The sequence below is a fragment of the Motacilla alba genome, chromosome 2 (assembly GCF_015832195.1).
Source record: "Motacilla alba alba isolate MOTALB_02 chromosome 2, Motacilla_alba_V1.0_pri, whole genome shotgun sequence".
Taxonomy (NCBI): domain Eukaryota; kingdom Metazoa; phylum Chordata; class Aves; order Passeriformes; family Motacillidae; genus Motacilla; species Motacilla alba.
This window is the reverse complement of record NC_052017.1, coordinates 54444631-54472591: the sequence shown is the minus strand read 5'-3', so window position 1 is coordinate 54472591 and position 27961 is coordinate 54444631. Positions and strand designations below refer to the sequence as shown.

Genomic DNA, 27961 nt, shown 5'->3' with positions numbered 1-27961 from the left:
TTGCATGGAAAGAAAAAAAAAGTTTTAAATTCAGAAGTACTAAGTACTTCCAGCGTTCATTCACATGACCCAAACTTGCAGGTAACAAGCAATTCTAAAATCAGGCTCCAAATTTCTGCCATAGCTTTAAATTCACTGACAATCGTAGTACACATCAAATGTAAACAGATATATAATTTATGTCTTAAGTGATTAAGAAAAGGAAAGCCAATTCCAGGATAAAACAAATACCTTTTTTGGCATGTTTTAATGCTCTAATTGTCAATGTCCACACCACATCATTGCATTATGGTCAGCGAGGGAAGAAAGATCATCTGAGAAAGACAAACTGAAAAGATCTGCAATCTTCACTTCTTCCTCCCTCAAGATGCTGCTTTTTATTAACATGGGTCAGTGGACACAATCTGCATTCCAAATGGTGTGCAGGGACATTTTCTCTATTTCATATTTCATTTCTCTATTTCAACAGGGTGATTTTTTTTAAAAGTGAGAAGGCATTCAGCACTTACTCTCAGTCTGTGCAGATCATACATAGGGCGAAGAATGTGGCATGGTCACACCCTATTATCTGGGTCGCTGACTTTCCCTTTTTTTTTGGGAACCTTTCTTTCCTTATACCAAATTAGCATCTACATAGATAAATTACCATTACAGCTCAATAGATAGTGGAAGTTACAACTATAGTCAATTAGACTGCAAATTGGTAAAAATGTTTCAAACAACTGAAGTCCAATCTGTCCTCCAACTCAATCAGATGAAATTAAAGAATTGCTTTTAAATCAATAAAAGGTGTAAATCAACAAACAGTGTTGTTGTGACACATCCAAACAGATTTCTACCTTCACCAACCAGCACTGCAGTTTGTCTTTGTAGTTACTAGGATAATTAAATATTAATTTTGTCTCCACAGACTCTTTTTACATCAACCCTGAATACCTTTCTTCTGTGGTTGTTGTTTTTTTTTTTTAATTTTTTTATTGCAGGCTTCAGGGTTAGTTGAACTTCAGGAGGAGTTTTTGCAAATACTAAAACTTCAAGGGCCATTGAAAAGCTGAAATCTTCAGTTGATCTGGGAATTCATTTGATAACCCAGTGCAAAACTGAGAGGAAGCAGCCCCATACACAACTATTATCCAAATAAAAATTTTAAACAACACCCCGGAGAGCAAAGCTATTGGATTTTACACTGCTTGGTTACATTGTCTTCTCATCACGTGAGTGTTCAAAAGAATTGCATCACAATTCTCTCTGGAAAATTCACAGCCAATTTAGACTAAGGACTGGGCCAAATGTTCAAGATACCATAACTTATTCTGCAACTAGCTTGTATGCACAACTTCTGCCTTCCCCTTCTCTTGCTGAAGTCCATACGCACAAAAGCACAAAGACACCTCACACAGCTGATGACCAGAGCCTATCTGAGGTACATTAAGCCAGCTATGGCAAACTAGCACTGAGGCCATCAGATCATTTAATTCATGATCTTTCTCTGTATTTCTCAATCTAGCTCTCAAGCAGAGACTTTGCAGTGTGCCCTGAGTAGTACATAACATGAGATGACAGAAAAAATATAATTGCTAATTCCAAGGAGTGGTCAGCCAAGGTTCTGTGTCAAAAGAGCACAGATTAAGAGTAGTACCATAACAATACTGCTTTAATTGGAGACCGAATAACAGTGTTCCCCCATAGGAAGGAACTAAATGTCCCATATGAAAAAAGTTCTTACTGTGGTGAGCCAAGGGCCATGGCCATAGAACTGCTTGCGCCACCACCTTTCTGGCACAGGGCTTCTGTCTCTAGTGCTTTAGTTCCCATATATATTACAATTCAGGAATATGGCACAGAACCTTACCTTTTCCATCTTGCCTATGCTTTAATGTTAAAAATGAATGAATTTGAGTAGTAAACAAGAGGTGAAGAGGGCAGGAGAATTGGAGGTGGGGGAAGACACACATCACACATGACTCTTTATTATGGTATAGACAAAACAGTAACTCCTAATTATGGCTCGTTACCATATATTCAATGCTTCTCTGGAAATTGTCCTCTTTTCCCCAAGGGTAGTTTCTTCCCCTTAAGTACAAAACAGATATAAATCCCAGCCATGTGTGCCTTCAAACACTGAAATAAAATACACAGAACAGGGCACAACACCCACATAAAAATACCTTTTGTCACACTCTACAGAAATCTGGTGCCCTTTTATTATTATCAGTAATTTCAACTATACTCAGATGTTCACAACTGTTTAGAAACAGAACTGAAGAATCAATAGGGAAAGAGCCGCCTCTGTTTTCACACAAAGTTTACTCTAAGAAGCAGCTTTCGGGTTGAATCAAGCTGCTCTGGTTTATGAAACTGTGACATAAAACCGAGATGAGATACAACATCTACAGAAGCTCTAATCTAATCTAATCTTTCACCCTTGCATTCACATATACAAACTACCATCTTTTACAAGCTATCCTTGAAATCAATGTTACTGTGCCTCTGGGACAAATTTATCCCTCCATGTGTGCGAAAAACAGCATTCTAAGTTTGCAATGCAAACAAAAACTAGTTACTAGTGGCAGAAAGAAATGCAACAGATATGTGGTATCAGGCACGTAAGTGAAGCAGCACACATCAGCCTGACATGAAAAAAAAACCTCTATATTGTCCATCTTTGTTAAAATATTTGAAAAGCTCTGCTAAAGTACGATTGTTGACCATAGATCTGAAATTTGAAGCTGAATTAATAGCACTTTATACCATACTGTTTCTAAAAATTAGATAATTAATGAAGTAATCATGTAAAGCTATGTGTTTACCATAAAAATTATGCCTTCAGACATAGATTTCCTGCTATTAGATAGCTTCACTTGCTTGTCCTGCTCCTGAGATGTTGGGGTGCAATATGCAATTTAAGAACCATATTCAGCTAAGCACTGATGAGAGATCAGTGCCCTATCCAGTAATGACTTTCAGAGGTCAGTAACAGGCAGTTAGAGAGAAAACATTGCAAACAGTACAGCTTTGTTACTTAAGGCAATTTGTTTTGCAGTAGCAGGTGTTACACTCCAAGAGTAAGCTATGTCTAAATGTCAAACATGATAAACATGTCATAACAGCACATTTCCTCTACAGCTCACACAAAACCAGCAAGAGGATTTACCTGGTGACCTATGAAGAACCTCAGGCTTACCAGATTTTGCAATTTCAAGATGTAATACAGAAAAAGTTAATGAAGCTGCATCTCACAAGACGATATGTATGTATGTATGTATATATACATATACATGCACGTCTGTGCCAGTCACCATGTATATTACAAAAGCAAAATGGAAGTGCGTCTGCATCTCACTGTGGTCTGTACATTATCAAGAATTTCCACCTCTTGAGGCAGTTGATATATGAGTGCTTCCTGAAGCTAAGCTTTTTTTTTTATTAGCTTTATGCTTCGGCTGGTAGAGCAACAGTGATTTTAACTATCTTAGGCCCATAAAATGATGAGATATTCACAAGGAAGGCCAGGTTACACAGAAGCCCAGCAATGAATTCAAATTATGTGAAAGAATATCTCTTTAGATTCTAGTTAAAAATAAAAACCAACTAATTCCTACTGCAGTAGATATAATTAAATGATTCTTTCAAAACAAAACCAGTGTTAAATAATGGACAAGACTGGTTTTGTCTTGTCAATATGCATACATATATATATAATTTTTTTTGCCCTTTGCCCTTAATATATATATATATATATATATATATCTCCTTTACTGATCATCAGTGACATGTTACTAAAAAATAGAGACTGGGAATCTGTATTCGTGTTCGTGTACTGAATATGTGGACTACTCTGGTTTGTTAACACTCATCACTTGATAGTTCTCTTATCATCCATATGGGTTCTATCACTCTATTTTCAAAAGGAAGAGTACTGTCCACTGTTATCAACCTGCATTTATTTATTCTGGGAGAGATTTATGAAGCTATGAGCACAACAAAACAGATGGGAACTGAGAAACCATTTCTTCATCCCCATTCATCCTCAACAACAGAAAACATTCACTTATGCTTTGAGATTATGCTCCCACTGCAATTTGCACTACATCCTGATTAATTATGAGCTATTGCCCTTTCAGGAAACTGCAAATCCAACTCTGGATGAGTTACAACAGAGTTTTCCATATGCCTCACAAATTCAGCATTCAGTACACTAACAACTGTCGATAGGTAAAAGATAAATAGAAGATAAATAAATTAGAAATTGGAATTCTGCTTCATAGCTTCACCAAAAAAGCTAAATTCCAAACAGAATTACAAATATACATGAAATGGTAGTAAGTAGTTTTTCACTGCACCCTTCGCAGAGCAGCAAATAACTTTTAAATAACATTAAACTATGCTATAATTTATGAAAGCACTTAAATTACAGCACAAGACTTGGTACGACTTTTTGAGAAAAAAGGAAGCAATCTACTCGTATCCATTTCCCTAATGTTTCATCTTTTTTTTTCTCTTTAGAACATTTTTGATAGTTTAAAAGATCATGAGCTAGGACAGCACTGGGTACTACCAAATACCCAGTAGGCAGCACATGACTGCAGTTATGGCTGTGTATTTGTGCTCTGAGAGTTGGGACTATCCATATTGGCATACACAGCTTTATACACACATGGCCTTGACTGTCAAGTCCACTTCTGTAGTACTAGAAATGCTAAACCATAACATTTGCTAATTTCAATGAGGTTGTTTTTGTAAAGCAGATATGAGTTTTATCTGAGTAGTTCTGCTAATTACGGTAAATTGTCTAAGGTAAACAGAACGTCAGAAATATTATTGAAAGAAGTGTTTATTCAACAAAAAATAAGACAAATTCTTCATCTGCTATGAATGAAGAGAAAGAGGAAACCAGGTATTACCAGTGCATATAATTAACCCCCACAAAAAAGGATATTGTGTTTCCTCATCCTGACTGTTTAGTTAAGATGCACTTCAGGGGCATAAAACCTCAATGGGCATACTATGAAACATGCTTCTCTAGAAACAAATTTCCATTGTATGATCAAAGGAGACTAAGTGCTGAAGTGTGAGCCTGGTCAAATTTATCAAAGAGCTTTGCTTCCCACATTAAACCACAGGCTTGCAACTTTTCTTCATGGCCTTGCACAAGTCTATGATCAGTGAAAACCTTTACTAACTTTTTTAATGACACACTCAAAAAACTTCTAATTTTCTGATTAAAATTTTATGTCATTGCTCCTTCCTTCAGAACACACTGTTTTTCTGCACTGTTACAACACTAACTCATGTTCTATGCCATTACACCTTGCGCTGGTGAAAAGCAAATTGGACAAGGCTGTCATAACACATTTTTATCGATGATTTCTGTATTCTTTCAGTTCAGATTCTGTAATAATTTGACAAGTCAACATGAAACTTCTGCACCGTATTTTTCAAATCAGGTACCTAATATCTGATAATGCGCCTACTGAACCAGAGGGAGTCCTTCTGCCAATTTTAATAGATCCAAGAGCATATTCATCCCTGTATCCATACACAGCACTTGCAAACACTCACTTTTGCAGTTGCATAGATAGTTCCTATGTGAAATCGTTGCAGTTTCGGAGACAGACAAGTGACAAGACACACCAGCAACGGCCAACATTTATTGAAGGGCACCCTCTCTTATAGGGGCTTCGAATTTCCCACTCAAATCTATGATTGGGTAAGGGTCTTAACTCTGCCCAGCTCACTGGCCAATTATATGGGTGCATTCATAGTTTAAAGGGATTGGCTGAGGTCCCCTGTTTGAACTTGAATCCAGCCTATCAGTTACACACCCGGGGACTTGTTTACTTTCATTATCAAATGACCTAGGCTGGTTGAGTTGGCGTCTGTTATGCCAAATTATCTGTGCAGCTATATAGACCAGCTATAGCTGTCACATGAAATTACTCACTCTTCAATAATACAAATAATATGCTTATAAACTTCAATAGAGTTGTAAGCTCAAAGTCTGGAAGTCATGCATACTCTCCTTTGTCTTTTCAGAGAGGCTTGGGTTAAGTACTTCAATATTACATCCTAAATCATCACATTAAATAATTTACCTGCTTATCATATACAGAGCCATGCATAAGACAAAAGAAGCCACAGAAATAAAAGAAGTGTTGCCATGAAAAATGTTAATCCTTTAGTAAGTCAAAGAAGGAATATATATGGAAAAAAGGCAAAACCAATCTTCTGAGGAACTGACCAGATACTACTGGAAATTACATTTTCTTAATAAATAATTATTTCATTAAAATGGAAACATTTTCATTGAGGAAGTTGTTGACAAGACCGGAATTTTGTCTGTTCTCTGGCTAATTTCAGAGGAACAAATGGAAGGAAAAACAGCCCAATCCACAAACTTGACCTTTCAATTGGAAAAGGACATTTCTCAAAAATCCCATTTTATAAGAGAACTTTTGAAAGTGTTCACTTCAACTCAATTGAACTCATAATTGGAAAAACTTGAAAATTTTTGCAAAATGCACCTGTCATTCCTTTGACTTACTATGACTTTTGCTTCCAATTACACATTTCCAAAAAAACCTCCAACTTTAAGCAGTATATACAGAACCCACCCGAACCAGTCTGTAGGAGAAGAACATAAATTTAAGCCTAATGAACGGTGGCCTTTGGAGATGCTCTAAACCAACATAAAACCAAGCTGCTACTTCCTAATAGCCAAACATCAGTCAGAAGCACTCAGATCGATAAGCAGTTTTGTTCTAATGAGTGATAAAAGGTAACCTCATGTCAAATAAATGTATAAAAGACAGACTTCCTCTTGGAACCCTCTTAGGAATAGCAATATCTATTGCAGTATTTTCTATCCAAGGGGGCTCATAGTCCTATGCTTATGATCTGATTTACTTATCATACACACAGCTTCTGCTGGAACACAGCAGCTGCACAACATTTACAACATCATCTTTCTTTCTTCTCGTCCTGTTTGTTTTTGGCAAAGCTGCTCTGTTCATTGCAACACACGGGTTGTCAGTGTACATACACAGCCATACAGGATTTCCTTCTTAGCTGTATCTCACATGGAAGTAACCACCCATTCTGCTCTGGTCTTTTTAGCTAGCTTGTTTGTTATGGCTGGAAGAAAGTCCATTTTTTCAAATACCTTAAATGTCTTCACACTTTTCACCTGGTTTCTATTACATCCTAAAAAGGCTTGATAACTGGCTTTTGCAGAGCCAGTCAGATGAATAGGCACCAAATCAGGAGCTGAAACTGCATTAATATGTCAGACAAGACCTCCTTCAGCAATTTCAGGTTCTTCTTAAAAGACCAGAGAGCTTTTCTCCCACATAAAGTACCGAATGAATGGATACAAGATTTTAAAGTCTAGGGAGATATAAATCTCTGGGAAACACCTACTTCAGAGTTCACCTCAGCACATCTTGAGGAAACAGACACTGAGGAAGCAGAAGCTGAGGAAGCTCAGCTTCTAAATAAGCATCTACAAGAGGGTCAATAAAAATGTGCTAGTTGCTGCAGAAACATGATAGAAAAGACATTTATTGTGCTGAGAGAACAGAATGAGGCATTAAAGTCAAATTACAGGTAATAAGACTAAAAAAAAATTTGACAATAATAATTAACATAACATTTTGTTTTTCTGTTGTGAACTGCTAGAGAGGAAACTTGGACCAAGTTATGGTCAAAAAAATAAAGTTTTCTGCAAAATATTCTATTCCTATCTCTCTTGGGTTTCAGGTTGCGTCATTAAAGTTACCCATACAGAATACATACATATATTCTTTACACTGAGACACTTTTAAGTCTCTTCCTTTAGAAATCACTAATACCACTATCCACAGGGCATAACTGCATTGATGAGGCTAGATTTTGCCATCTCCTATGGCAGCTGCAAGACTCAACACTGGAGAATTGTTGAAAAGGAAGCAATGAGTAATGTTTTGTGCCATGCTGCCAAAACTTCATATATTTAGTCTTTAAGAAAAATTGATTTGAAAACAGTCATGACTGGAAAGATGAAATGCCTCTCTTCTGCTCTTTCAGTTTCTCCTAACACTGCCATCATCAAGTCCCCAGCACACTCCATGGGTACTTTTTCCTTATTCTTAATTGCCATCTGTAGTTTCAGGCTAGCAACAGTCATACTCCTATGAGAAAATCCAGGCCAACCACTAGAAAGAACATTTGTAGCAATACTAGCACACACCACTGTAGCTGTTCCTACATGCTAGCTCATAACATCTGCCATAGATAGTTCAATCCTCAGTTTGCTTTGCCAGGTCCAGTCTTCCCCTCTTGTGAAGCTGCATGTTCTTGCTGGCAGAAGTGGCATCAGTGAGAGGCATGGAGTCCCACCAGCAAGTTTCCAGCCACTATGCTGGAGCATGCCCATAACCATCCTTACTCAAATGTTTCGATGTTGAAGAAAGGCTGATTTTGTTGAAGCAGTTTTGCTTATGATACAGAGAGGATTTACCTCAAGAAAAGTCAGAGCACTAAAGAAAAGTGGGTTGAGATTTCTAAAGGTCAGAAAATCAATTCTGATCCTCAACACACAACTCAACACAGCAACAAATGAGGTCAGCAGGGACCTTATTCAAACTAGTCCTAAAACCCAGGATGGCAGAGCATGCCATCTCTGCACATCTTATTCCTGAGCAGCATGTACTGCCTACATAAGAAGGTTCTTCCAAATTTCTGGTCTGAACCAGCCAAGCCACAGTCCATGACCCTTACCCTGCTTACCATCTGTCACAAGCAAAAAGATTGCTGGCTCCTTTGTCCAGCAATCCCTTCAGGAAGCTGGGATGGGTTTGCATGCAAACTGATGCTAATGAAGGTGCACATGCCTTAAAGAGATTTATCTGTTAACTGAAAACAGAATAAATTCCAGAATTAATCCAGAATATATGCATCTTAACTCTTCTTCAATCCAATAGAGCATGTAACCCTGGTCTTTAACCCAAGTCCCCAAGGACTCCTTTCACTGTAACAGAAACATTCAAAAGAAGAACACATCCCATCTCTAGCTTCCTGTATCTTTGCAAAAACTTTCAGATAAAGTTAGAAGGCTTTAATATTTTTTTATCATCACCTGCTTCCAAACAGTCCTATCCTGTCCTCTTCTGTGAATTCACAGTGAATGGTGTCAGCTTGCCCAGCAGGCATTTCATTTATATATTTTAAAAATATAAAAATATTTTTATTTGTATTTATTTATATGTGTTTTTCATTTGTGCAGAACACAGGCTTGATAATACAGAGATCTTTTTGTTACTCCTGAGCCAGACTTATACAGAGCTAAGGCCTTTTCTACTTTTCATACTGCCATGCTGGCAAGGAAGCGAGGGGTGGCATGGGAAGCTGCAAGGAGACACAGGTAGGGCAGATGACCCCAACTGATTATGCCATATAACATTATGCTTAGTATAAAAAGTGAGGGGAAGAAGGAGAAAGGGGAGATATTTGGAGTGATGGCATTTGTCTTCCCAAGTCAATGTTATGTGTGATGGCCCACTGGAGATAGCTCAACACCTGCCCGTCCATGGGAAGTGGCGACTTAATTCCTTAGTTTTCTTCGTTTGTGGGCACGGATTTTGCATCCTGTAAGAAACTGTCTTTATCTCAACCCACACGTTTTCCTGCTTCTACCCTTACAATTTTCTATCCAATTCTTCTGGTGGAAGAGTGAGGGAGTGGCTGTATAGTGTTGGTTACAGGCTGGGGTTTCATATCTTCAAAGCTGGATGCCATCTTTTAACTGGGTAATTCTAATGATTCAAATGTATCATGGGTGAACTCTGTATCACGGTAGCTTGTGCAGCTCCTGAGCTCATAAGAATGCAAACAATTCTTTTGATGATAATGTAATCTGAGCGAACTTCCTATGCACATATATGCTGTAACCAGCACACATTTGAAAGCACATATAGTGATGAACAAAACTATACCTTGCCATATACAGCAAGGCATGGTTTGAACTCTTAACAACTTTTGCCTCTAACATGCTACAAATTTAAGAAAAGTGTGTAAGGACAGCCAGTTTATATAGCAGAGAGCCCTCTGTCCAACTATGTCTAAAAGTAAGACAACAATGGAAGAACAAGACAAGTACAGAGTAGCATTTTGCTGATTTATTTCTGCAACTTTCAGAATTTATATTTGCCATTTCACTACTATATATACAGTCTCAGCATTTACACTATCCCAAACAGTAAAATCCACATATTAACCACACACTTCATGAAAGCATACCTTCTTTCTTGTTACTTTCATTGCTCTGAATAGTTTAATAGGATTAGCAAACATTATCATCTTGCTCTTCAATCCTAGCAGATTATTTCCCATATAATTTGTGAATATGCTGAATACCACTAGCATTTTCACAGCTTTCTCCACCACCAAAACCAACTTTTTATACCTTTCCTCTGTTAACTACCTTTGAATTAGGTAGTAGTACTCAGGGCACCATTCCTCTAAGATCTGGGCAACTTACTTTCTTGGTGAGAAAGTCTTTTGCCAGCCAAAGTAGACGATCTCAACCAAACCACCCCATCCACAGGCCCAGCAACATTTTCAAAGAGCTGCAGCAGACCTGAGAGATAGAACTTATCACAGTTTCAGAGACAGACCAACAACAAGACACACTGAGTTCATGCAGCAACAGTCCACTTTATTCCGATCTTGCTCCCTTATATACCTCAGGAGCCCATGAGGTTAATCCTCATTGGCTGAGCCAGTTACTTCCTGCTCAGCCAGCCAATAGAAGCTTGAGTCTCCAGCAGCCTGAGCCTGCTCTTACTGGTCAAATTATGTAAGTAAGGTAATTATGTAACTAATTACTTATTTCCATTATCATTTTATAAGTATTTATCGTTTGAGGCCTACAGCTGGCCTGTAGGCCACCACCGAACTTACCACTGCCTTCCTATAAACATCCTGTTTATTTCAACTCAGTGTATCTGTGCAGCATTAATTGCATCCTTTCTAAGTCCACCAAATTTAGGTGATTATTTAGACAAAGGTATTAATATAACCTTGCTAACAGTGAAGTCAAATGTTTTGTGCAGACAATAATAAATGAGTCATGTTTTTTGCTCTTTAGAAAACATTTGCTTTCTACACACACTTATCATAATCAATAATAATGTGGAAAAATTTTGATAGGATTATTTGCATGAAACACATGGGGATGGAAAAATTCAAGACAGCACTTGTTTAAAATCAGAATCCATAGCATGTTTCTTGGTAATTTTATATGCAATAATAACAAGAATCTGGTTTTGTAAGAGATATTCATTGTGCTATTTTTTAATAACTGAAGCTTACAGAGCCCTTTAGCTAAAGGGCTAAAGAAAGCCCCTACTGTGCAGAGATTTGACAACACCCTGTTAATTTCAAAAAGGACTTCAGGTTGTCACTGAGTAAAGCAAATTTGAGAGCATTTGTTGAATATTCTGCTATACAAATGTAGAAACTGTATTTGAATATCCTAAGCTCTTATGACAGGTAGGACTTATAAATTGCCAAGATAACTTAAATAACAGCTGTAAAAATAAACAGCGTAATGGTCCAATACCAACTGCAGCTCTTACTGTAATGATTACTATACACTGACTGACAAGTTTTAGGATTTGTCCCTTGCTGTTTATTCCTCAACTGTGGCACAAAATCCTTCACTAGCTTCTCTAATCTACACAGACACCTATCTAGCTCTCAACAGATTCTGCTCAACACAAAAACTGAGTCAAATATCCAGACTAACTGCAGTCAAACCTTGGACTCTGTAGCCTGTAACCTAACCTGCTCCCAGCCAATCCCCCAAAACATTCATGTGGATTTCAGTCCTGTCTGGAAAAGTCTGTAACTTCTCAGACTTGACTCTGTTTCAGTTTTGTCTCCAAGTGCTGCTACACCATGCTGCAGATTTATATAAAACATGTCTGTAACTATTAGCTCTTCTATATTTGTTGTCTTGTTTGGGTTGTTTCTTTTTTGTCTTTCACTCTCCTGACCTGAAAGCAAAGCACTTCACAGATTCTCCATCAAGTAACAAAATCTCTGGCACACAACTAAATAACTCTCATCAGCATTTCCATCTCTAAAAATACTGGGGGAAAAAAAAAAGGAAACAGAAGTCATGTGATGTTCACTTTAAGTCTGATTTATCCCCAAACTGAGTACACGTCCAGGCAAAACAATAGGCTCTTTCCTAGGATCACCAGTATTATAAATGACTCAGACCAGTATTATAAATGACTCAGAGCTCAGGTGAGAATGAGTAAAGAAAATTTAATTAGAACCCATTAAAATTAAAAAGCAAAGGGGGAGGACAGCATTGGGAGCATAGTGAGACTCCTTCCGCTCACCAGAGGCTCAGCTTAAAAAGAAGCATCTCTACTTTTATATGCTCAAGATTACATCAGCTTCATTAATATTTATGAGCAGTCCTTATATGTCCTTCCATGCCTTTCATTGGTGGAGTTCTTCCTTCATCTTGATTGGTGGTGCAATGCTACCCTGCCAGGCCTCCCAGCAAAAAGTGTCCCCCACTCCCTGCCGTCTCCCACGAGGGTCAAGCACACGCCCTTCCCCACATTCCCTGAGAGTCCCATCAGCCAGACCCTCCAGGCAGCCACCTCACAGGGTGAGGAGGATTGAAGGGAGAACAGAAAAGGGTTCAAAACCACACTGGAACAACAAACGTAGATGTCAAAAGAATCGCTAACCCCAACAGAACCTCTCCCCACCACACTCAACAATGCCTACTCATTTGCATGAGCCAACCATCACACCTTAGTCATAACACCAGTTACAAGAGAAAGAACATAAACTTCAACTCTGGTCTATTTGATGAGTTTTATTATCCCAGATGAAACTGAAATCAGACACTCATCCCCAAGTTGCAACAAGAAGAATTTGAAAGGATAAGTATTCAGAAGAGTTTGCAAAACTGCAAGTTGAGAAACAGAAAACAGTAGTTTGAAGATAATTTGCCATGTCCAGAGGGGTTTTTTGAAGCCTTACATGTGACAGAACAAATTACTTTTCTGCAGGCAGTTTTACTTCTACTGTGTCAGGAACAGTATTTTATTCTTTTTGAAAAATTACATGTTCCACATTGGTACTTGATTTGTGCATGCATCTTTACTTTCTTTGTCTCTCTCTGCTATTCTATTTATTTTCTCTGATTTTGTCCATTGTGACTGTTAAGGTGAAGGTGTCTTGCACTTTATGTGACCAGAGCCTACCATCACAAGAGTTCAGATTCTGTGAACATCTCAAGACCTTTTGCACTGAAGGTGACATCACTGTCACCATCTTTCTAGTCTGGATCTAAAACATCTCTGTTTGTATTTTGACTTTCCAATGGTGTGGTTGTGATGTTTTGTGAGGATCCCTTTGGTGGGATTTTCTTCTCCTGAGAAGCTGAGAGGGCCTCAGCTTCAAATGTAAACAATTTGTTATCTGCTACTGTGGAATGCAGCAGGTGCTTCCTCGATTGGTCAATGTGGGATGTTTCTACTTGGTGGCCAATCGAGGAGGCAGCAACTCTCAGACTCTCTAGGAGTCACAGAACTTTGTTATTCATTCTTTTCTATTCCTGTCTCGCCTTCTGATGATTCTTCTCTCTCTGTTCTTTGTAGTATAGTTATAGTGTGGTCTTTTTTTAATGTAATATATATCATAATAAAATAAACCAGCCTTCTGAAATGGAGTCAAGATCTCTCCTTCGCTTCACCAAGTCCTGACTGCCCAGAAGACCCACGGTAATAAATGGTGACCCCAGACGTGGCAATACAATGGCATTCCACATAAAATGAATTGCGTAGTACTGTGCAAGAAAGAAAATAAAAGTTCACCTACTCACCTAGATAGCAGTAATTTACCCTGAAGTTTCAAATCAGCAGCACAGTCATCAGATTGACAGTTCCTCTCAAAAACAGTCTGTGAAAAACAGAGGAAAGAACTGTTAAAACATTAAAAGAGTAAGATCAAAATTCAAAAAACAAAAACGAACATGCTTGGGCGAAATAAAAACAAGACCAAAATCTGTGATACAGGGATATATGGTGTGAGTGTTAAAGAAATTCAAGTTGAGGCAAATCTTATCTTTTTCAGAACTGGTTTTACTATCTTCTAACTGAACAAGAAGTTTCATCAAATCCAGACTCTCTTTCAGAGGTTTTCCTCAATCCATTCTCCCTTCTCATCTGACAAGAGTAACTGCTAATACCATAGTTCTGGCATTCTTCATTGTCTTCCCCAGCTATGTGCATAAAAAATGAATCAGAATATGAAGTACTTATGAAACTATTTTCAGTCCTAAGGATTGCAAGTAAGGAAATCATACAGCAAACATTTTCCCTAGATTTTACATATGGCAGGAAACATTTCTGCCATCATGCAAGCAGTAGAAAATTATAAAGACTGTTATGTATCAGTGATAGTCTTAAATAATGGAACCATTGTCAACCTTGTGAACTCTGGTAATACTGAGGAGATGTAACAGATTGATAAAGCTAGGAATTATGAAGGACAACATATGGGCATACTATTTAAGTGGCAGTAGTTTACCATGGCTAAACGAGACAGCCACCAGAAAGTGAAAGAAGAGAACAGGAACATGCCCCTTGCATCGAAGAAACCAATATGCCATTTACTTTCCCCTGCTGTTTAGACCACAGACCAATACCTTTCTAAACATAGGGCTAGACTTTTCAGGCTGGAGGATTCATTCTTTCAGAGGTGTAATGCTCTTCAGCCTACCAAATATTCAAATACCCAATATGAATGTTGCCAACACTGTTCAGCTAGGAAACCTGACAATCCACTCATCTCTTCCTTTAAAATGAGTGTTCATTTCTACAAGCTTCATGACTGTTATTACCAAAGTAAATATATTTCAATCATAAATGCAAGGACAGGGAAAATCTGTGCAGGATACACGTAACAGTCAGATTGGGTTGGAGAGACTGAGAAAGCAAAAAAATGCCAACCATACCAAGTGAGTACATTTTTTAAGAGCTCTGCCCAACTTTATCAGGACTGGGAAAAGACTTGACTCTTAAGCCCAGAGGGCATAGACACTTCTAGTCCTTTGCTTTCCAGGAAGGTTCTTGACTAAGCAGGCAGTTTGTTCTCCTTTTCCTATGCTGTGTGAGCTCACCAAAAAGGAGTGGATGTTTATGAAGTTAATTGTTGTGATGCCAAAATGAATTTTGCCTTTTTGCTTTTATATTTCCTTAAAATATATTCATAGCTCTATTGTTCTATAGTTATATAGTTCCTAGCTAGCCCCAGTACCTTTCCCTACCTTTTTCCCTGATAGGCAGAAGGACAAAATACATTCCAGAGTCTCCAAGCTGGGAGGTCCAGGGCCCCTGTCCTATCTTGATTCTTCCTAGAAGCCAAGGTTGAAACCAGCTCTTCAAGACACATTTTCATAAAAAAAGTTTAGTTCCTATCTAAGGGGGGGGGGGGGATTTAGAAAAGAGTTGAACCAAGTGGGAACTACCTTACCACTTCTATCTCTAATTAGAGATTTTTGTTAGTTATGCTAATTTGCTAAACTTATAAAACTGTTTTTACCCTGTGTGGGTGTGGGCATTTTCTGTATCTGCTCCTGCAGGCCTCCAGTAAAGATTAGCCTTATATTATGTCCTATACTAATATTGTCTTGAAAGTGTGTTGTTTTATTTCTAAGTTCTTTAAGGCATCAGTTTGATAACAGATATCAAACTGTGCTGTAGGTTGTACTGTGTTTCAAAAGAAGAAAGGTGGAAGGTGGCCAGCTGATCCAGGCTATTTACTTTGCTCTTTCATTTTTCTTCCCAACCTTTTGCTTTCTCAGAATCTCAGAAGTGAAATTTTTGGGGGATTTAGAAACGAAGACTGAACTTACCCTTCATCCTTAATAAAGATTACCACAACCAAAGGACAAGAATAAATCATGTGACAGGAATCAGCACTAGGCTTCCCTCTCAAACATGGCACATTTCAGAGGTATAGTTTCAAAAGTCCTCAGAATTAATCCTCAAACCACTGCAGTAGTTTCACATAGCAAAGACTGCTGGTAAACCTCAGAGGAGAAACAATAATAAACTGTAAAAAAATTCTAGCCTGTCAGTTTCTCTGTTTGAATTGCAGAAGTCTTGGCAAAGTGAACACAGCAATCAAAGAAATTATCTGCACTTTTCAAAGTATAAAATACTGTAAGTACATTTAAGCAACTATTTAATAATTCTGGAATTTTCTTACTAAATCTATAGTTAACTGTTACTCAGAAAGAATGAACACATACTTCATTTTCTAAAATCGCTTAGAATGTATCTCTTCCAGCATACCCTGTACTAGAAAGCAAGCTACTTTGAAATACATTGGGAGTGTTTCCTTGTCATAGATACCCAGGTTTCTACACAACACTGGGCTGGGAGAAGGAAATTAAGGATGGTGAGCTCCAAGATCTATAGCTGTGTAGGAGTGAATTGTTTGCTTCTGTGGAGGACCTTGAACCTGTTCAAGTTTGGGGGAGCTCTCTCACCTCAAAGCAGCTGGCTGGTCTGGATTTCCAGTCCAACAGGCTCCTAGGATGCATACATGCAAGCACAATTGATTCATCAGCTCAGTTCCAGGTTAATGACATCTGTGAACTGTTTTGCTATTTTCCACTATTTCCCTGGCCTTCCTGGACTCTGTCCACCTTCCCTTTTTATATGTCTTCTAGAGTCTCGAGCCTCAAGCTCCTCACAGGCTATTTCCTCCATTTTCTTCTCCACTAACATGAGCCTTTTCTTCCCCACCCTTTTGATACTTCTACCTTTAAGGCTGACTAATTCCTGGCTGTTTAAATTCCTCCCAAACAATTAAGAAGTAAAGACACTTTAAGGCATCATAGCACTTGTGAAAACTACTTGGATATTGTTACTGTGCCCTTACATGGTCTACTTGAGCTGCAGTTTCTTTGGGCCAGAAACTGTACCTAACTTAACACTGCATGTTGTTAGAGCAGGAGTCCATTCCTGGGATACGGTGCAGACCCTACTACAACATTACCACTAATTTTAACTCCAAGCAATCTTAAAAGTGGTTGCAGCTTTACAATACCAGCTTTGAGGATTTATAGAGCTCTTAAAATATTAAAATTGTTGAAGAAGGTAATCTATGGGTTATATGTGTTATTCACAATTGAAATAAGGAAGTAGGATGAAATTAACTGTGGAAGCAGCTCATAATTTTTGCTGTTACTGTTACCCAAAGTGAAGAGGAGCAATTCTGAACAGTGGTTTTATGAAATTTAATTGTATTCCACTAACATTGTACCATGTGCCTCACAAATTTGAATATATATAGATAAGGCCAGGAAGCTTCCTTACATATGAAATACATACATGAAAAATTTAGGAGTACAAGGTGAGAGGTGGAGATCAGGGCAAAAATTGCCACGAGAAACACAGCTGCATCTCTTATCTCAAGGCCACCACATAGTTGTCTAGCATTTCCACGAGAAAAATAAGTGTTTGCGTGCCCAGTAACAGGAACCGGATAACCTCAATGCTCCTAGGACACATCATCACTGTATAAACACAAAACTAGTGTAAAGTTCATTCTCAGTGAGTCTCTCAGACTTCCTTCTATCACCAGATGTTCAGCAAAGCAGGGACAAAACCCAGCATTTCCAGGGTTCATGATTCCTCTCTGCACTCTCTCCACTGCAGCACAGAACCTAGCAGCTTCGGGAAATTGTTCCAGAACAGTTCCCATCAAGTCACCAAACCTTCTTGACAAACACAATTTTCTCAAATTCTGCATGGCAACTTTTCTGAGTAAAAAAGATTACGCTCCTTGGGAGGTCCAGTAATGTGACAGATATCTCCCTGAGGGGTTAGGAAAGATGGATGGCACCCACGTCCTCCAGAAGGTAAGCCAGAAATCCTACATTAAAGTACACTCATTATAAAAAATGAATATACACATCTATACACAATCAAACCTACAGTAAGGAGAGATCTAGAGCTGATCAGGAAGGGAATATGTCTACATAGGTAGACAGAGCCTCAGGTAGACAGGGCCTCAGAGCAAGTATCTTTTGTCCATTATGCCTCTTGAAGAGAAGCATACGGACTAAATTCCACATTTTGTGGCAAAGGCCAGGGGTAAATGTAGGAGAAAGTAGGAGAGGGATAAATCTCTCGTTCCTGCATCCTAAGCCATCCTAAAGATAAAGTTGCTGGGTATTGGGCATGTAGATACTCTCCTTTTCCTTCTTGCTGGTAGTGGACTCTACTGAAAGCTGATAGGAGTTAAAACAAGTAAGAAGGAACCTGGCTTCAGCCTAATGATCAGAGTTCTGTGCTCTGAGGAGAGTGATCTATGATTTCATACCAGGCTTACTAAACTGCTTCACTTTCTTTCAATGGCTATCTAAAATTAAACAAATCTATGTTTCTGGAAGTAGAGAAGAGAACAGGAAACATAAAAAAATTAAGTATCTCCTGTGCCACTCCTAAAAAATACTGGAGAAGTGTTTTCTAGGAGTTCAGAGAAAATACTGGAAGTCTTTGAATAAATTAATGGGGAGAAAAAAGCTTTTCAAAATATCCAACCTACCAAAATTCAGGAAAGCACATAGAAATTTCACGTTGTAGCCAAAGTCTACTATCAAGAGTTTGAGAGGTTTCCAGCACTATTTTAGTAAGAGTTCTGCCTATGCTTTCACAGAAAGGAAACGCAACAGCTGAAGGTCAGTGTTTGAAGAGAAGGAAGAGAAACAGAATTCTCAAAAGTACCCTTGAAAACATGTCATTTTATGAACTGGATAAGAGAACAGTGATTCACTCTAGATCAGACATTTAACAATTTTCCTCACACATCAGTCTACAAAAGGTTGAGATGGCATCCCATAAAAATGGCAGTGCTGGCCTTTGGTATTTGAGGATCCATTCCTTTAATTTCATTAACTGTGTCATGGACTTCTGCAGGAATACCTATGCTATGCAAAATAATCAGGATTAAGAATACAGTACTTCAATCTCTACAGTGATTTCCAGTAAATTGTCACCAACCCTGAGGTATGTGCAGAGATGACTTGGCAATTAGATCATGCTAGTAACACAAAACCAATTCAATAAGGGGGTTTGCCATTCTAATAATTATTTAGTTTTTAGATATTGATGCTATCTGATTATAAACATGTTATCTGGTGAAGCCGAGTTCCTGGCTCGTATTTAGAAACCAGGATATATGATCCAATTTTCAAATGCTGAGCTGTAAGCAACTCTCACTAACTTTTCTAGGAAGTACTTTCTGTTTATAGCTTTACAAACCAATTACATCAATGTGACTAAGTATCTACACAGAAGCTTGATTTTAGACCTAAATTTATTTTGATTTTAAACCTTCAAGTTGCCTGAAAAATAAAGCAATTACCTACATGTCTACTAACCATAGAAAAAGAAATATAGACTGAGTCTTTTGAGGCATCCCATGCTTTACTATACTATATCCCATGCTTTACTTTATTATACTGTACTATATCATGGAAATAGTTCATTTATATATGCTGCTGAGCCAAACAAAGTGGCTGATTTAAATTCCGACTAGAAGAGCAATTATTACTGTGAAAAACATTCCAGGATTTCATCAGATGTGCTGGCTAAAATGAGAATACATTATTTCCACAATATCCCTAACTGAGTGGTGGAGTGAACACATGACAAAGGCAGCAATACCAGGGGAGTGAAACCAATCTGCTGGTACTACATGGTGCAGGGGATGAAGGTTAGCTATCAAGCTCCCTCGGCTCCACACAGACTTCATCAAAGCACTAGGTTTGAAGGTGAAGAGCACTAGGTTTGAAGGCGGAAGGGAATAAGACCAGGCTCATTAGAGATGAGCCCAGGGGCAGCATACCACTGTTGGGGGTGAAATCAACAGCCCAGTTGAAGTGCACCTACACCAATGCACACAGTATCATAACAAACAGGAGAAGCTGGAGGCCATTGTGCAGTGGGAAAGCTATGATGTAGTTGCCATCATGGAAATGAAGCGGGATGACTCACAAGACTGGAGTGCTGCAATTCATGGCTACAAGTACTTCAGAAGGTGGAATCTTCGATAGGTAAAAAAATGGCTGTACAGCTGGACCCAGAGACTTATGGTGAATGAAGCTAAATCCAGTTGGTGGCCAGTCACTAGTGGTGTTCCCTGGGGCTCAGTTTTAGGGCTGGTCCTTTTTAAAATAGTTATTGGTGATCTGGATGAGGGCATAGAGTGTACCCTCAGTAAATCTGCAGGACACATCAAATTGGGTGGGAGGGTTGATCTGAGCTGTTCAGCAGAAAGTGACCTGAGGATGCTCAATATGAGCCAGCAGTGTGCCCAGGTGGCCAAAAAGATCAATGGCATCCTGGCCTGTATGAAGAATAGTTTGGCCAGCAGGACCAGGGCAGAGATTACCCTCCTGTACTTGGCACTGGTGAGACCATACCTCAAGTACTGTGTTCAGTTCTGGGCATGTCACTTTAAAAGGACATTGAAATGCTGGAGTGGAGCATCTTCAAGGAAGGGCAACAAGGCTTGTGAAAGGTCTGGAAAAAGTGTCTTATGAGGAATGGCTGAGGGGCTGGGTTTGTTGAGAAGAGGGGCTCAGGAGGGACCTCACTGGTCTCTACAACTACCTAAAAGGAGGTTGTAGTGAAGTGGGGGCCAGTGTCTTCTACTGTGCCTGCAGTGGAAAAGTCCTTAAGCTGAGACAGATGAAAATCAGATTACATATTAGAAAAAGGGTGGTCAGGCATTGGAAAAGGTTGCCCAGGGCTCTAACGGAGTCACCATCCCTGGAGGTATTTAAGAATTATCTGGATCTGGCACTGGTGTTGTTTAGTAAACTGATGTTGTTTAGGGGTTGGAGTGGTAGTACTGGGTTGATTGCTGGACTTGATCTTAAAGATCTCTTCCAGCCTTGACGATTCTATGATTCTATAAAAGGCAGTGAGAAAGAGGTGATGGTGTGGCTCTGTACATTAAGAAGTCTTTCAACTGTCTATCAAGGATTATGATGACAAGGTTGAGTATCTGTGGGTAAGAATCGGGGGAAGGCCAGCAACGCAGACATCCTGATAGGAGTCTATTATAGACAACCCAGCCGGGATGAAGGGATGGATTAACTCTTCTGTAAGCCTCTGGCTGATGTTTCAAAATTGCTAGCCCTTGTTCTTGTGGGACACTAACTTGTGAGATGTCTGCTGGAAACTCAACACAGTGGAGAGGAGGCAGTCAAGAAGGTTTCTCGAGTGTGTGGAAGACAACTTCCTGACACAACTGGTAAGTGAGCTTAGCAAGTGGGGTACTCTGCTAGACCTGCTTTTTACAAACAGAAGGGCTGGTGGGAAATGTGGTGGTCAGATGACATCTTTGGCACAGTGACCATAACATAATGGAGTATTCAATTCTTGGTGAAGTAAGGAAGGGGTCAACAAAACCTCCACCTTGGATTTCAGGAGACTGGACTTTGGCCTGTTGAGGACACTAGTTCAGAGAGCCCCCTAGAAAACCCCTTAATAAGAAGGGAGTCCAGGAAAGCTGGACATACTTTTAAGATGGAAGTCTTAAAGGTTTAGAAAAACACCCTTCCTATGTGCCCAAAGATGAACTGGGGAAGAAGAGCAGCTGAACATGGAGCTTTCACTGGAACTTGGGTTTATGATCTTTGGAAGAAGTGGCAGTCAGGAAGGGTATATAAATGTTGTTACACCATGTAGAAAGAAAATTAGAAAGGTGAAAGCTTAGCTAGAACTTAATCTGGCCACTGCTGTAAAAGATAAGAGAAATGTTTTTATAAGTACATGAACAACAAAAGGAGGGCCAATGAAAATCACCATTCTTTAATGGATGCGAGGGGATCATAGTCACCAAAGATGAGGAAATGCTGAGGTACCTAACGCCTTCTTTGTATCATTCTTTAACAGTAAGGCCAGTTATCCTCATGGCAACCAGATCTCAAAGGTGGTAGACAGAGACGGGAAGCAGAATTGATCCCCTGTAATCCAAAAGGAAGCAGCCAGGGATGTGCTGAGCCACTTCGATACTCACAAGTCTGTGGGACCAGATGGGATCCATCCTAGGCTGATGAGGAAGCTGTCAGAAGAGCTGCTCTCCATCATTTACCATCAGTCCTGAGGCCCCAAGTGCCTGGAAGCTGGACAATGTGATGCCCATCCATAAGAAGGCCAAAAGGAGGATGCAGGAAACTACAGGCCTGCTAGTCTGATCTCGAGGCCTGACACAATTATGGAACTGATCATCTTGAGTGTAATCATGATGCCAGTTTGGGTTTTTCTTTTATATGTTCTCTGTATTCTTCACTCATGTATTTGTATCTCTGTAGCCTACTGTACCAGTAATTAGTTTTCCCAGTAATCTTTCATGGCCTTTCCCTAGGCAGGAAGACAAAACAAATTCCAGAGCTCCAAGCCCTGAGAGGTGCAAAGCCCCTGTGCTATCTTGGTTTTTCATGGAAACCAAGGCCGAGAACAACTCTTTGAAATACATTGTATAGACTAAATACAGCTAGTACCAAGGGGGAGCTCTAGAGAAGTGGCTTGACCTAGGAGGAAATTGAATCACCACTTGTCTTCCTAATGGGTGCTTTTTATTATTCTAATAAATTATTCAATTATTCTAATTTCCTAAAAGCTATAGATATGTACTCATCTCTGTGGGGTGAGCTTTTCTGGACATCTTTCCATAACTGCCTCTGAAAACCTTCAAATAAAGATCTGCTCTTATATTACCTCTTTAGTGAAATCATCTCGAGTTTCATCTCCAGCAAGTTAGGAAAAAGGCAACTATCATGTAGCACATACAGGACTGTAGGAATGTGTCCCCTATGGACAGAGTGACAGAACTTTCCTCTGTCCACCAAAAAGGAAAGAGCCCAGAACTTTCTCCCAGTGATCAGGTAGAAAAATCACTGCTAGGACCTTGGGGACTTCACCCAAGTTTGGGGACAGCTAATTTGCCTTAAGCCAAAAGGTCCCGCCAGGGCCATTTAGTAGAAAAGGACAGAACAAAGAAACCAAATTGCTTTTGTGAGGTGTCTTACCAGAAGTATAAACCTGTTGCATCTGGGTCGGCTTTGAGTTTGTCATTTTGCCTTTTATTAAACCTTTTTTGTTCCTGACACTGTCACATAAGCCTCCTGCTCCTTTTATACCTCCCAATGAATGCTGAGCTATTCTGGGGTATAACTGGAGCTATTCTGGAGCTATGCTGGTTTGGGTGTTGAGAGCTTATCTGATCAGCTCAAAACCCCAGGCAAAAATGTTACACAGGACAACCAGGGGATTAGGCCCAGCCAACATAGGTTTAGGAGGGGCAGGCCCTGCCTAACCAGCCTGATCTCCTTTTAAAACCAGGTGACCCACTTGGTGGATGTGGGGAAGGCTGTGGATGTTGTCTACCTGGACTTCAGCAAAGCCTCTGACACCATCTCCCACAACATTCTCCTGGAGAAGCTGGCAGCCCATGGCTTGGACAGGTGCACTCTTTACTGGGTTAAGAACTGGGTGGAGGGCTGGGCCCAAAGAGTAGTGGTGAATGGTGTCGCAACCACCGTTGGTGGCCAGACACTAGTGGGGTTCCCCAGGTCTCCACTATTGGGACCAGTCCTGTTAAATATGGTTACTGATGATCTGGACAAGGGGATCAAATGCACCCTCAGTAAGTTTGTGGACAGCACCAAGTTGGGTGAGAGTGTTGAACTGCTAGAGGGTAGGAGAGCTCTGCATATAGATCTGGATCGATGGGTTGAGGCCAATGGTTTGAGGTTTAACAAGACCAATTCTAGGTTCTGCACCTTGGTCACAACAACCCCATGCAGTGCTATAGACTGAGGAAGATTGTAAACCAAACTTTTCCAGCTGAGGAGAACTACAGGGGAATTCATCCGTTTCGCTGAGTGGAAGACTCTGACTAACACATTGCCACTTGTCAAGCCACCTAAGCCAAATGCAGTCATTTTTCCATTATTTCAGCTGACCAAACTCATTGAGAGCAAAAGAGTTTCCACTGAAAGGATTACAGGGGGAAGACTATAAATTGCTTTCAGCAATCCCACTCCAACCAAAGAGAAAACAACTGCAATTAGGCAGGAAGGGTGGCCCATGATCTCTGCAAGAATAAACGCAAAACATAATTTGGGAGCTTGCCCTGCCAAGGAGGAAGGAGTTTTGTGGCAAGCTCTTTCATTTGAAACATGGAAATTAGACTGATCCCTGCAGTCTTCCAAGGACTTCCAATATGCCTATGTATAAGTCAATTAATCTTCAAATGTACCACCTACCCAACTACTGACAGCTGTACTAAATTACTCAGCTGCACCAGGAAACTGAATTGCCCTTGCCTCCAAGACAGGAGCATCCTAACTCCCGACCAATGCCTAGGAATGCAGTAGTTGGCATAGGTTAAAATCATGCCAAGCGCCATTACAACAGCTTGCCAGAATAAAGATGTCATTCCAATGCCAAGAAATGTCATGGGCACAGCTCAGCTTGCAGACCGTGACATGATCTGACTCAAGAATGAACACAGGGATGGATCTCTGCTCTGGAGAAGACACCACTGACAAACCTGGACCAGGCTGTGTGTATGGACACCGCATTTCATCCTGTCCAGATCTGTCATTTTTTTGTCCTCTGTATGAGATTGAGGTGCATATGCATGTTTTAAAATGCAGAATGGCATTATTTGTGCAGCAAACTGGATGTGTTCATAAATCATCTCTATGAAAATCCTTCTACACTCTCTCAAGCCTGCCAACCAAGCTAATTAATTTACTTAACCAGCTTTTTAAACACAAGTATTTCAAAAAACAGACCTCTGCTTTAAAAAGGTGAAGTTCATCGAAGAAACATGCAATCTCATTCACCCAGAAGTGCAACACTGAGCACAAATTTTCACTGCAAGTCAGTGGCACAGTAGGAAGAGGAGGTTGTGGACATTTTCTATCTCTTCTTTTAACTAACAAACAGTTTTGACACTCACAAAGTACTGGAGACAGTGACACAACTAAATCTGCTGAGAATATTTTCCTAAAACAAAGTGGTATCTCCATCCACATAGTAGCTACTGATTTTATTACAGTATTTAGAACAGGCAGAATTCTAGCCTGTCACATTTTGAACTCTAAGATACATTACTGGATACTACTAAGAACAAATTCCCACTGTATTTGGCAGGATAGCTTTCTCCTTCTTGGTTAACATGTATTTATACAGTGCGTATGCAAAAAAAATGTTATAGTACAAACCATTTACAAAGAACTAAGCCAAACCCAGTTCTAAACACACAATAATTTCCCTGAAGCAAGAAGACTTAGTCGCTTTCCCCTGTGGATGAAGGTAGCAACTGGATTTGGGAGGCAACAAAGAGGCTAATGGAAAGTCACTTCTGGATCAGCAAGATCTAGGGCTTTTGAAAACAACACAAAACTAGCTATATTTAAAGACATTAGTATTTACATTAACACTAATTTTGTCTACCTGACCTCACCTGTGCCATATCTTCTGAAAACAGAAAACACAAGTGTCTTGAACTGGACTTCCAAAATGTAAGGTTCCTTCATAATCATTAGATTCTTTGAAAATGTAAACCCTTTATTATATTAATTTTGGTTCCTACTGTCCCTTTTGGCCTTTTGAAACTATTTTGACTTACAAGATAACAAGACTTCTATGAGAGAGAATGCTATATTCTAGTTTTCCCATGAACTTAGTCTTTGAGGACCCTGGGACTATGTCTTGAGGCTACTTTATAAAGGCTTTGTCACCATGACTGCCACACTAACTCTGAAGCTCTTGTCACATCCTTGGCTGAAAGGACACTTGCCAGCATACCCAGAGTCAAAATCCTTTTCTTACTAATCTAATTGAACAACATCTGGAAAACAAAAGAAAAGGGATTGTTAAACTGGTTCCCTCCCATTCAAATTGCAAAAGAAAACAAGTCAGAGAAATTCCCAAAGTACTTTTGTTCTTGCTCTATAACCTCAGCATTTAGGTATTTTAACATTGATCTGAGACTCACCTGCAGGGCAAGATGTGATCTTTTGAGTTTAAGCCCACTAATATAAAATACAAGAAGCTTTGTTCATGTAATAGTCAGGTTTACAGCAGTGTTAAAGTTCTAAAGTTCTCCATAAATTCCCATCATATTGTTGCAACAACACAGAATTAATATACACAAGAGCCCCACAATCCTTCTTCATAAAAACAAGTAATTCTTGAATGCATCTTTCATACATAAATTTATAAAAATAAAACATACTTGAATAAAAAAATCATGCCTCTAAAGGGCAAGCATTATAACCAAATCGAGTTTAAATATTTCGTTATATAGTGAAGCAAATAAAATGTTTTAGTTACTATTTTTTAAAGTAGTATTCAGGGACCTTATGAGCAGAATCATAAAGTAATGCTACAGATGATGATGCTATCATATCAATAGAAAATTAATTTGTTAAGGTTAAAAACCAGATCTAACCATCTACTCCAGACAGACTTCTCATAGCTAAAAAAAGAAGAGGGGAGGGCAGGGGAGGGGAAGGGAGGGGAGGGGAAAAGAAACCATCCTTTTTTAGCATGGCATGTTCTACATTAACAGCAGGAGCAGGTTTCTCTTGCCACATGACTGGATGTGTGAAGTCCTCAAGAAAAGAGGATAGTTCAGTCAGGCAAATTTTTTGTTCTTCTGCCCACTGTTCTCCCCTCAGACAGTTCCCATGTCCCCTTCTGCACTAACAAAGGCTTAACCTGGAAAGAAGGCCAGGACCAGGCCTTTCACAAGAACCTCCTTCATTAGGGGAAGAACCAGAAGGAGTAGGACCTTTCTCATCTTTCCCTTCCCACCACTAACACCCTGAAACAAGAAAGTGGCCTCACTTTGTGCTGCCCAGCCTTGGAGGCACAAGCCGTTACTACATCAAAGAGCAGCACTGAAGTTAGCAATAGTAAAGATTGTACAAAAATGCTACTGTGTGCAAATGACCCAGAGCTTAGCAATCCACTTTTAGAGCCACCTCTGCTGTAAGTTCAGCCACAAGCCTTCTTGGGAAATCACATAGTCCAAATCTGACCTGATTCCTTTGTGCTATCTTTTGTCCTTTCTTCCAGCGAAGAATGGGCTTCAGAGCAGTTAGTTCCTTGTCCTCTTTTCCTCTTTCTATCACATGTTCCCCAAGGCTGTATGATGCTTCAAATACAATTGGAGAGATGACGTCCTTCACTCTTTTCTGTACAAGAAGACAAACACGTATTTCACCTATGCATATAGCCAAGCAAGATTCTATCTCCAACAATAATACATTCAATTAAACAAGATCATTTAATTAAATATGCAATTAAACCAGATTCAACACTGCAGACAGGTTTCCCTACTTCCTTTATCTTTCTCCAGGTCAAACAGGAATAAACACATTACAACGAACAAGTCAGAAGCTTAATTTTTTTTTTTTTTAAGTTACTTTTTTGGGATCTACTCTTCAATACACAAAAGCAGTGGAATATTTTGCCCACCTATAAATCAAGTGGTTTTCAATTAAATTATTTTCTTTTAAAAAACCAGAAAGCAATTAAATTATTCCTGCAAAAGCAAAGATCAAATAATCTTCATCTCTGGAGTTTCAAAATCCTAGACTCTGACTGAGATCACCTTCAGTGAGCTCCACTCATTAAAAGAACAGAAAACTCCATCTTCCCTTGTTGTTTTGCAATATCAGTGAAATGAATGGATGAATAAAGATACTAATGCAGCTATAAAATAGGATTACAGACATACAGGGGCAGGAAAATCCATCTTCCAGTATGTTTCTCAAAGCAAAATTTACAGTTTCCCCCATCCTCAGCACAGCAACACTTTCAGTTTGTAAAAGAACAAAGTTTTT

The 27961-nt window shown here is 39.4% G+C and overlaps 1 protein-coding gene across 3 annotated transcripts in view; it reads right to left on the bottom strand.

The window, feature by feature from the left end:
* The window catches only part of ITGA9 (integrin subunit alpha 9), a 237722-nt gene that overhangs the window by 97970 nt on the left and 111791 nt on the right, over positions 1-27961 (bottom strand). For all 3 annotated transcript variants that reach the window (XM_038123406.1, XM_038123404.1, XM_038123395.1), the window contains exons 16-17: positions 27155-27310; positions 13892-13968 (exon numbers count right to left, since the gene is read on the bottom strand). In XM_038123406.1, the coding sequence (XP_037979334.1) occupies positions 13892-13968; positions 27155-27310 (233 nt within the window). The remainder of the gene's footprint in view (positions 1-13891; positions 13969-27154; positions 27311-27961) is intronic.